The sequence below is a fragment of the Anas acuta genome, chromosome 5 (assembly GCF_963932015.1).
Source record: "Anas acuta chromosome 5, bAnaAcu1.1, whole genome shotgun sequence".
NCBI classification, from domain to species: domain Eukaryota; kingdom Metazoa; phylum Chordata; class Aves; order Anseriformes; family Anatidae; genus Anas; species Anas acuta.
The window spans coordinates 56,443,374-56,454,371 of record NC_088983.1 but is presented as its reverse complement, the minus strand read 5'-3'; the positions used below and the strand labels follow the sequence as shown (position 1 = coordinate 56,454,371).

The 10,998-nt window shown below is 49.9% G+C and overlaps 1 protein-coding gene across 2 annotated transcripts in view; it reads left to right on the top strand.

Annotated features, from left to right (window-relative positions):
- The window catches only part of LGR4 (leucine rich repeat containing G protein-coupled receptor 4), a 73,401-nt gene continuing 62,403 nt past the window's right edge, over nucleotides 1-10,998 (top strand). The window contains exon 1 of one of the 2 annotated variants that reach the window (XM_068685004.1): nucleotides 1-649. In XM_068685004.1, coding sequence (XP_068541105.1) covers nucleotides 459-649 — 191 coding nt within the window. In that variant the 5' untranslated portion in view covers nucleotides 1-458. The remainder of the gene's footprint in view (nucleotides 650-10,998) is intronic. The other variant, XM_068685003.1, reaches the window with a different exon arrangement.

Genomic DNA, 10,998 nt, shown 5'->3' with positions numbered 1-10,998 from the left:
GCGCACAGCAGCAGCCGCCGCCGCCGCGGCTCGCAGCCACCCAGGGCCGGGAGGGGCGGGCGCGCCCCGCAGCCCCGCCGCAGCCCCGCAGCCCCGCGCCGCTCGGCGGCCGCGCTCCCTGGGGACCGCCCCGCGGCACCCGGCGATGGCCGCCCCCGCGCCCTACCTGCGGGGCTGAGCCGGGCCGGGCCGGGCAGGGCAGGGCAGGGCAGGGCAGGGCAGGGCACGGCGCTGCATGGGGCGGGCGCGCCGCTGAGACAGCCCCAGGGCCGCGCCGCGCCGGCCAGCAGCGGGCTGGCGGCCGGAGAGAGCTTTTTTTTTTTTTTTTTTAATATTAATTTCTGGTCGTTTCCGTGCTTTTAATTTTTTATTTTTTTTATTTTTTTTAGCTATTGTTTTCATTATTCTCGCGTTTTTGCGGCGTGCCGGGGCGGGCGGGCAGGCGGGGGGGGCCGGCGATGCGGTGCCTCCTCGCTCTGCTCGGCCTCGTCGCATGGGGCCCGGGGAGCTCGGCCGGAGGGCCCGGCGGAGGGGCCTCCCCCCCGCCCTGCCCGGCCGCCTGCAGCTGCGACGGGGACCGAGGAGTGGACTGCTCCGGCAGGGGGCTGGCCGCCGTGCCCCCGGGACTCAGCGCCTTCACGCACGCCCTGTGAGTGGGGACGGGGGGCGGGGGGCTGGGGGCGGGGGGCTCCGCATTGACCCCCGGGCAGGTGGAGGGGGATACGGGGACACGGGGTGGTCGCTGTGTGAGCGCGGCTGCCCTCGGGCCGGAGCCTCGCTGCCTTTGTTCGGCAGTGCCTGAAGTCCCCGGGGGGCTCCGGAGGCTGAGCGGGTCCCGGTTCGCCCCCCCTGCCCGGCCGCGCACCGGGGGTGCCCGGGGCTGGGAGGCCTCACCACGAGCCTCCTGTGGTGCCCCCACCCCCAGGCTGCTGCCCCATGGCAGGAGCTATGTGGGGAGTATTTGCCCTGCACCACGTTTGGGTGCTGGGTTTATGGCTCCCTGCGTGCCTGCAAGATGGCATTTGCTGGGAAATGGCACAGCCAACACCCACGGCAGATAAGGTTGCCAAAGAGTTTCAGGTGTTGGCTTCCTACTTTCCCAGCAGGTAGGTGCCCAGAAGGCTCCTGCTCCGGCTCAGGGCCAAAGCGAGAGGGGACACGCACACACACACACACCACACGTACACATGGAGGGGTGTTTGTGCCCGCCCTGGGTGGCCCAGTTTGGAAACAAGCAGTGGCTTCGTGGCCATCTCCTGCTGTGGCCTTGGAGGATCCCCATTTGTGTCTTGTTTTCTCACTTGCAACATGAAAAACTGGGTGCCTTCGTGGCACTTCTGCGCCTGAATAAGCCTCTGTTGCGGCACGGCTGCTGGAAGCGCAGGGTAGGCACGAAACAGCTTTGTAGGCCATAGAAATCTCACCTCTGAACCTGCTCGGGCTGTGCGGCTTTGCCTGAGAGCTGAATTAGCTTGTGTGGAGCAAATAAATAAATAAAAGGATCGCACCCCCTGGCTGGCACAGTGGTGTCACGGCCAAGTGTCTCAGCGACACGACGAGAAGAAAGCTGCCCCCCGCTCCGTGCCTGGCAGCACGGCTACGCCAGGAAATCCCCTTCGCATTGCTGTGGGGCTTTTTTCGGTTATAGCCATGGCAGCAGAGAGGCCGTGGCGTGGAGGTGGCTGCAGGAGGGCAGCAGGGAACGGGCTGCGACACCGAGGGCCAAGTCGTGCCTACGTTTTTTGGCTTTGGCCAGGAGAGTGACTGGGAGCTGTTGCTGACAATTAATCCGCGCTGGCAGCCAAGGACTTCCAAGGCAGCAGAGAAGCGTGGAAGGGAGCTGGTATTTCTGTTTCACTACTCGTGTTTTAATTCCCCTGTATTCATTTTGATAGCTTAACACAACCTCCACTCGCGTTAAGGCAGGCGGCGACTCCAGCGGGGCCTCGGCAGCGTGTCCCTCGGGACTCCCGGCCTCGCTCTGCGTTTCCTGCATGCTCCTGCCCTGTGGTGGCTGGTGGAAGGTCCAGCAGACCTTTTGGGGGGACGTGTGCTGAGCAGCGAGGCCCGAGGAAAGGAAGGCCAAGGTGTGCCCCCCGCCGCCAGCACCTCGCCTGGTGGTGGTGCTGGGAGGTCCCCCCGGGGGGTGGCAGGGGGCTGGTGGTGGTGGGGAGGGAGGAACGGGGAGGACACCGCCGGGGTAATTGCCTGGTGCTTGTGCTGGAGGTGGCCATTGGCTCTGTAATTTAGGTGGGTGTTTATGTAACGCTTAATTACCGGCTGCCTGGCTCTCTGTTTACGAAGGCTGTGATTTTATTTTGTTGCAAAATAACTGTCTGACAAGTCGATACGCAAGAATGTCCGAGTGTTTCTTCGGCTTGGCTGATCAGTGCCGTGCGTTCCCCATCTCTGCTGTGAGGCTTCGTGTCCTGTGTGCCAGAAAACCTCCGCGGTGATGGCAGGAAGTTACGGCAGGGCGTGCTGAGGGTGCTTCTGCTTCCCAAGGGTGCCTGTCCGGGAACTGAAATCCCGGTTTTGGGGGGCTGATGCTTACGGGAGTGCTCGGCAGGAGACAAAAAGCAGATAATCCCAGATAATGGCTTCAGGGATGTCTTAAATGGGCCTGGCTGTTTCAGAGGCTTGCCTGACAGCCGTCGGTGGTGCAGTCGCTTCGCAGGGCCTGCTATGATATTTTGGGCGCTATAAATATGAAAACATTGCGGATAACTTTATTTCTAGTGCCTCTGATGAACTTGTCCAGGATTTCCCTCCCCCCACTGCTACGCCCTTAGATTTTCCTAGTGGCAGGGTCCATGGCTTTCGTTTTTCTTCCCTGGAGTTGTGAAGGGAGTGCTTTCAAGCCCCTGGTGGCTCTGAAGCCTTCACGCTTCTGCACGATGCTGGGCACAAATGCTGGAAGCGGCACACTTGTTTATGCTCTCTGCCACCCTCCCTTTGTGAAACAAGCCCACAGTCGCTGCTTGCTTTTGTTTTAAAGGCACTCCAGTTTTGCTGGCCATGTTCTAGCGTTTGCTCCTTCCAAGTCCATTGCCCCTCAGAACCCTCAAATCTCCTTCATCCACTTCTCCCATGAAGGATAGACCTCTGCAAGATGAAACAGTCCTCTCGTCTTTTGTTTTTCCTAACCCATCTAGCCTACTGCTGGCAGCCTTTCTGCGTGCTGTGTTGTGCAAGAGCTGCGTACAATCAAGGTGTCCAAGTTCAGAAGGATCCTGTTTTAGTCATTTTGTAACATAGGCTGGTTCAGCAACTGCAGAGAGCTGATCGCCTTTTTGGTTTACAGACTATGCAGAAATACCCCCGCTGTCTCACGTTTGCGTTAATTTCCTGCTGTGTTTGTGTATAAATGGCAAAATTATATGGTTCTGTTTGGAATCAGCAAAGCTGGAGTGTTTTGGTGTCTTTCCTTCTGGCACTTTTACTTTTTGTAGAGCAGCAGTGCAGCACAGCGGGTGGATGTGAGACGTGGCCTCCTAATACACCAGGCACCAGCGTGTGGACATTGAGCATCCCCCTGTTGGCAGATAAGCACGGTCAAGACCTGGCTGGGGTTCTGCGAATGCTGTCTCGCAGAGTGGTTATGGAGATGAGGAAGGATGTCCAGACACAGCCTTGAGTCTGGAAAATGTAGCATAATTGCTGCCCTCCTGAGATAGAGAAGCCTTATCGAATTAGCTTTCACAGTTGCCCTGTCTAGGTCTCTGCATTTGCTGTATCCTGGCGTTAGGATGGCAAGGAACAAAACACTCATTCTGTCTTTTGAGAAACATGATTTCCATAGCTCTTCAGGAAAAGTACAATCAGGCCATTTTAATGTGTTTGTTTCTGTTAACCAGCAGAAACCTTGTTACCCTGCTTTACTAACCCCTGGTGCTGGTGCAGCCCCACCTCCCTGGCTGGTGCAAAGGGACAGATCCCAGCCCTAAAGCTGGCAGGGGCTTTGCCTGTCCCTCATCTTGGAGGTGCTAGAGGTGGCTGCGTGCACCTTTCAGCTATGGCACCTCTCCGGTCCCGGTGCTGCCACCGTGGCGTGGTGACACGCAGCTGGCACGAGGGGACTGGCTTCATCTGAGTGACGTTGGGTTGCTGCGGGCGGGAGAAGCGGTGCACGGAGAAGTGAGGTGGTTGTTTCAAAGCCCGTTGCATATTTTTGCCCTTTTTATGTTCTCTGTTGGCAGCAAACTTGATGTTTGGCCGCTACCCCTCTTTTCCTTTTCTTCCTCCCTGAAAAAAAAGAAAAAAAAAAAAAACAGTGCCCCACCATAACACATAATTTGTCAGGTATTTGGCGTGTGTTTGATATGTTGAGCTCATTTATATCAGCAATATGTCACTTCTTGTTTGGTGCTTACTGGCAGAGGCTCATAAATGTGACTTGGGGGAGCAAATACTAAGATAAGTCTGCAGTGTGGAAAGAAAAAAAAAAAAGGTTGGACTTTAGTGTAAGCAGGTTTATGCTAGTAAATAATTAGCTAGTTCTTGAGAGGAATTTACTAGTAACTATCTGCTTGAGATGGAAAATATGGAAGCTGTAATAGAAGGACTCAAAAACAAAACAAAACCCAAAGAAACCTCCTCCGCAAGGATCTTTATTTGTTTTGTATTCTACATCTAAGGCAGCAATTTTTGCAGAACACAAGCGCTTATTTACCCAGAGAAAATTACTGGCCTAGATTTCGGAAGGGCTGAGCACCCATATCTCGTTTTAGAGAGGGTGGGAGCTGCTGGGCTCGGGGAGGGTCTCTGAGCATTGGTCGTGCTTTTCCCTCTTCTCTGCCACCCCTGTGCTTGTTCCTAAAGGTCTCCCTCCTGTTGGGAATGGGTACGAACTGATGTGTTTATGGGCTGGGGAATCTGCAAACAACCCGTGTTTGCCTGCTTAGTGTTTTGCAAACAAGCAAGGGAGTGAAATGGACGGGGCTTCGGTGCTGTGTGTGAGGCTCCATGGCCAGCAGCTATCCCACCAGGGTCCCAGTGGGGTTTAGGCTGTGCCCTTTTGCTTGGGGGCCTGGCTTTGGGGCTCTTCAAGGAGGAAGTGCAAAGTCGAATGCAGCTTGGGTGAAGAATCTGCATGATCCTAGAAACAGGAGACAAAGGTCGGAGAAGACACACACGAGAGGATAAGACAGGAGAAGAAGCCATCCCGACATGATGAAAATGATCAAAAGAAACCTGGAAACAGAGGCTGAGGATTTCAATGTTAAGAAGCCTGTGTTAGCAGAGGTTTCGAGGGCATTTCCAAATGTTAGTGGTCCCCGGCCACCCTCCCTACTGGAAGACTGCTGCAGTGGTGACCCAGGGTTTTGCTACAGGGAAATTCTCTTCCGTAGTTTTTCATACCTGCCTTTCAAGTACTGCTGCAGTTTTCTGATAAGATATTCTCAAACTGTGGTCAGAAAATAGATTTCTGCTCATGTGATATTGGTTCTTAATTATTTCCCACCGCACAGGTGCCCTACAGAGCCCTTCTGGGAACATGGGCGCAGCTGTGAACACTTCCTCTGCTCACACAGAAGCAAACAGCTCAGGGGGTATGGGATGGTGGCTTGGATGGGGGAGAGGAGGACCTCAACATCACTATATAAATACCGTCCTTGCTAGGAAAATTGTGTGAAAGCCTTTATCAGAATCAGGTCCAGATTCATTTGAGTTTGGGAGCCAAATAATGTTGTCAAGTCCAAACGGAGAGCACCTAGCGTTGTATGTGTTGGTGCTTGGGAAGTGTAATTAAATGATGCAGAAACGGCATGTGATCTACCTGGCAGAAGAATGGACTTTATTTTTAAAAGTGCTGAGTTACTGCAGCTGTCAGCACGTTTCACTGAACTAGAAAGTTTCCGATATTTTCAAATCTTATGTCATGTATTTTAAAATACATAACTGAAATAGTTGACTGCATTTCAATTTTACTGCTGAATAATTTAACTGTTCCAGGACTGCAGCAAGGCCGGAACTGGCAGAAATGTACTATACTGGCTGAGAGATGGGGGGGGGGACCGAACTGGGTTTCAGCTTTATCCTGAATTTGACAGCACATTCTGCATAGTCAATAAACTGACATTGTTACTGATATAGATCCTGCAGAGAACAACAGAGCACTTGAGTTTGGGTGTCTTAAAAAAAAAAAAAAAAAAGTTGAATTACAATGCACAACAGATAACTGATGGCTTTATGTATGTCAATCAATGTAATAACATGTTTTGGGGGAGAAAAAAGCAGATAGCTGCTCTTGAGCAGGTGATATCTGTGTGTGTGCCCTGGTGGAGCGGGGTCTGACAGCTGTGAAAGATGTTTGGCTTTGGAAATGAAGAACATCACCCAATGAGCTGTTGCCAGCCTCGTTTTCCAGGTGCTTTCTGTATTTACTTTGCATACTCCCCGAGTTACAGGGGAGTCATATTTTTCTTAGGTGGGCCGTTCACTCATACGGTGTGCCTAGAAATTAGTAAAATTCTCTTAGGTAAGAGAATTTCAGCTATAATTTTTTGTCAGCCTGTTAAAAAGCATGTCTTGGTGGTTTCGTTTGGTATCTTGTCAGAGGAAAAATGGTCTTCGCTGCATGGCAGAAATAAAATGACTTCCTTCCAGGCTTTCCTTGTTTGTGTTTTGCATTCCCGTGTAATGAGTACAATTGGCTGAGGACACCTGAGAAGTGATGAGCATGTGGAACATATGGGCAGTGTATTTTGCACCATTGCAAAACATTTCTCTCATTTCTCAAGTGATGCCACTTGTAAGCCTAGCTAGATCTTTGGTACTATAACACAAGGTAACTCCTGAAACTTGTAAGGTCTGTTGCTGAAATGTGATGCATGGTATGACAGATCTTGTTGTTGTTCAACTCTGTTGTCGATAGCTCCACATTTAATTAAAAGCTTTGCTCTATAACTTTGGTGCCTGTAAGTCTCTGAGACAAGGATCTGTGATTTTGACAGCTCTGCCTCAAGGTTTTGACATGGGGAAGATGAGTATTAAGCAGTTTTTGAGTCCGACTTCTTTTTGTCACCTGAAGTTGAGGAAATATTGAAGATAATTATGTTCAGGAGTAAGAAAACTGTAATGAAAATGAAGGAACTTTAAAATCCAGAAATCAATTCCTTTGAGCCTTACATTAACAGTGCAGGAGGAGCCTCAGACCGTCCCTGTGGTCGGGAGGGAGGTGAACAGGAGCGATACAGGCGATGCTGTGTTCAGGGAAGGACTAAAGACTTTCACCACAAGATCAAGTGCTATTTCTTTACCTTGAGGAAGGAATTGAGAGAAATCCCAAGGGAGGTGAACTTGTTGAGAGTGTTGTGAGGAGTGCCCTGAGAAATCGGACCTCTGGAGAATAAACAGCTGTCTCTGCAGCTCTCAGATGAATGCTTTATTATTTAAGTATGAGTATTTAAGTGCTGTACTTCCTTCTTTCCTCTCCCCCAGCCAGTGCTGGGGGAACGCTGGGTCTCACGAGGGCTTTTCTTCACCCTGAAATCTTTGAGAAAGTGTGTTTGGGCTTTCGAGTGGTGCGCAATTAGCAATGAATCATAAATGGATGTGCAATTTCTGAGGTATGCAGGGGAGGCCTAAACCTGTTTAATTTAGCTTAATGATGCTGCAAGCACAGTTGTGCATTTTATAACCTTGTCCTGTGAAAATGTGTTGTTGTTTGGGAGTTCTCCCATTACCTTCTGACATCCGCATAGCTGCCCATGAATAGCCTGACCCGGCGTCTCAGCGGGGAGACCCGCGTGGCTGTGCTTTCAATAGGCATGTTGCTGACAAAGGAAACATATGGGATGTTTCGTTCCCGTCTCTGCAAGCAGCAGCGGGGCTGTGAGGGCACAGGGCTGGAGGCTTTGGCCTGGTAAGCTGGCCCTGAGCTTTGCGGGGAGCTCGCAAAATGCTCCTGCCCAGGCCCTCGTGCCTCGTGTGGCTGAGGGAAGGGAATCCCAGGTGGACAACGAACCATCTCGGCAGCCAACATCAGTAACATGACCGTGTCTCTGAAAGCAGAGGCCAGGTCTCAGAAGCAGCTGATCTCTCTGCATGCAGACCTGCCCGTGCTTCTTGGCTTGGCAGGGCCGGTGGATCCAGCTTGGCTCAGCTCCAGCAGGCACACGCTTTGAGAGAGCCATCTTCTTTTTCAGGAGGCACGGTTGGAGGTGAGAGGAACGTGTTGGTTTTGAACCAGAGGAGACCTCCTTTGGACCAAGAATTGTGCCTGCAGGTCTCAGAGCTGCACAAACTACGAGCCCTTGAACCTGCCGAAGGAAGCCTTGCGTTGTTTGAAAGATCCGTGTGTGTAGGCCCAGATGTTGGGCCGTGGAGGTTGTGGTGGGGAGGGGAAGGAAAGGACACGATCCCGAACAACTTCACATGTTATGGGGCCTTGCTCTGACAATGTAGCTGCTGCTGGTTTGGACCTGGACAGGCTCCTGCCTTCTGGTAGTTGTTCCTGCTGGTGGTTTTAACACTTGGATTTGGGAAGGGGAAAAAAAAAAAGAAAATGCATGTGCTAATATTGACCGAACTGTTAATATTTTACAGAACTAGTGTGAGTCTTGTTAGGTGTAGAAAATCTGTGTCTCTTCCAAGGGCAAATGTGCTAGCACTGTGAGTGTTTAGTGGAGACATTACATCTCTTGAATATCTAGGTCAATTATTTATTTAGAATTGACATGCTCTTCCTTGAAATCTCACTTTCAAAATCTTCAACTAATTTGTTTACGTGTCTTTTGTTACTGTTTTTTACCACGTTTCCCACAAAAACAGCTCTCTGGTTTCCAGGTCAGAAAATGTGCAGTATCCTGATATTCAGTTTTTTTATGCAGGTTTTTGATCTCTTCTGAGGATAATAAATAACAGTTGCTCACTGCTTCAGCAGAAACCTCTGCAGTTGTACTGCAGGGCTAATTTTTACTGGTACAATTACTCTGGAAGAAAAGAAAATCTCTTCAAAAGAGAAGGCTGTCATTTAAACAACAACACATCAAAAATCCTGCTTGACAGTAGGACTGCATGTAGTGTTGTCTCTTCCTTCACATAAGACAAATTTTTGTGTCCTGATACCATCGTTGGGAGAGATTCCATCCCACGTGGGGTTGACATGTATATCCAAATACCCTGGCTATTTGTTGAACTTGTCTAACCAAGCACATTCCACAGTTCCTTCAGGCAAAGTGAGTCCCCACTGGGTCTCAGTTCATTCAGTGCCATCATGAAGAGAAAATAGGGAAATAACAATACTGAACATCAAAAATATCCTTCCCAAAGCCCTTTTTTCATCAAGTTGAGTTCAGTAATAGGTTTCCTGTCTTGCTAGAAGAGGACCAGTTGGTTTCCATAGGCCACGCTGCTGTGCGCACCAGCTTGTCCTTGGCCATCGTCTCTTGGGTTTGACAGCTTCTGTTTCGGCTCCCTGCCACCCAAGCCCCTGGCAGGGGACAACACTCAGGGTTTGCTTCTCGCTCAGGTCTGTCTGGCAGCACCAAGACCCTTTTTGGCAGGGAGCTCTGTACAGTTTGAGCCCCTGCGATGTGTTGTCTTAGCAAGTGTGCCAGATAGCTTTTTGTCCGTGTAAGGTCAGTTGGTGTAATAAACGCAACAGAAACAAATGCTTCCAACCATGAGGCATGCAATGTGCATGTAGCTTAGTAATCACAAAGTCAAGAAATTCTGCCTCAGCAGGGCAGTATGAAATCATCTTCCTCCATGAGCTTCGCTTGTGCTAGCGCAGAATAGGTGGCCATATGTGCCTCATGCTACCAAAAGAAAGTGTTTAGCTCCCTTGCTTTTGCTCTCTGATGACCACAAGATGTGTACTTGAATGCCTGAGACTTGAGCATCATACCCATCCTGTCTGACAGTGGTACCCAAAGCACACGTACTGCCATACGCTCCCATTGCTTTTCTGGTTTGGGGTAGTTTTACAGAACACCATGTTAATTGGCAAACATCTGTGGACATATAAATTTTGCTATGTCCTCTAAAGCCACCTTTCTCTGCCTGGGGTGGAGTTCCCCCCACTTGTTGAGAGAACAGCTCAAAGAAGTCTGAGCTTTTTTCTACCACCTTAGAGCAGTAAATATTAGTCATGACAAAAATAATTATGCTTTTGCCTGCATGGAGCTGGACCTGTTGAGTGGCTAAGTACTCAACATGTACTTTACTAAACTAGATGGCTTTTTAAAATTCCTTTTTTCACTGTCCTGTTTGTGTGTTGCAGCATTGAGGACTGATGGCATTGCTGGGTTATCCCTGCTCTCCAGCCTACTTCTTTTCAACAGGTGCTAGTTGAACATGACTTCCCCCCATAGCTTCTGCACAGTCAGTCTCTGCTGGCTTCTCACACTTTTGAGGTACTGGCGAAACCAAGGATTCTCCATGGTATTTATGATGAACATACACATAAAAACAAACAAAAACAGAAACAAAAGCATTCCAAAGATGATAAATCGGAATTCATTGTGCTCTTATGGAGAAAAAGGACAACAAATCTGTAGTGTCTACAATTGCTCATCTCATTTTAATTAAGTACACTTTTAATTGTGGGTGCCCTTCTTGAACTACTATGCCAGGTTGAAAAGTGGCTTCTGATTTTAAGATAACAGGTGAATCACAGCACGAATCACCAGTAAAGACGCAGAGTATTTTGTATGTGATGATTTTTAATATTACAACAGTCCCTGCACCTCTGATTTAAAGAAACCCTGGAGCAGCAGCATGTTGCTCCAGGGTTGGAGTCCTTCCTGTATGTTGGCAGTACAGGGCAAGGTGTATGTGTGGTGGTGGGGATTGCTGTGCAGATGCTGTTTGGGTCAGCTCCGTACCTCCACAGAAATGTATTGGCATGTAGAGATACAGTTTGGAAAGTTAATCTAAGGGATTTGCTGAAGGGGTTAAGAGGCAAGCAATTACGAAGTTGTTAAGTTTTGTAAAGGAAGCAGAACAGTTCTTGCAGCACAACAGCATTAGCAGACAATTCTTTTGAGGCCG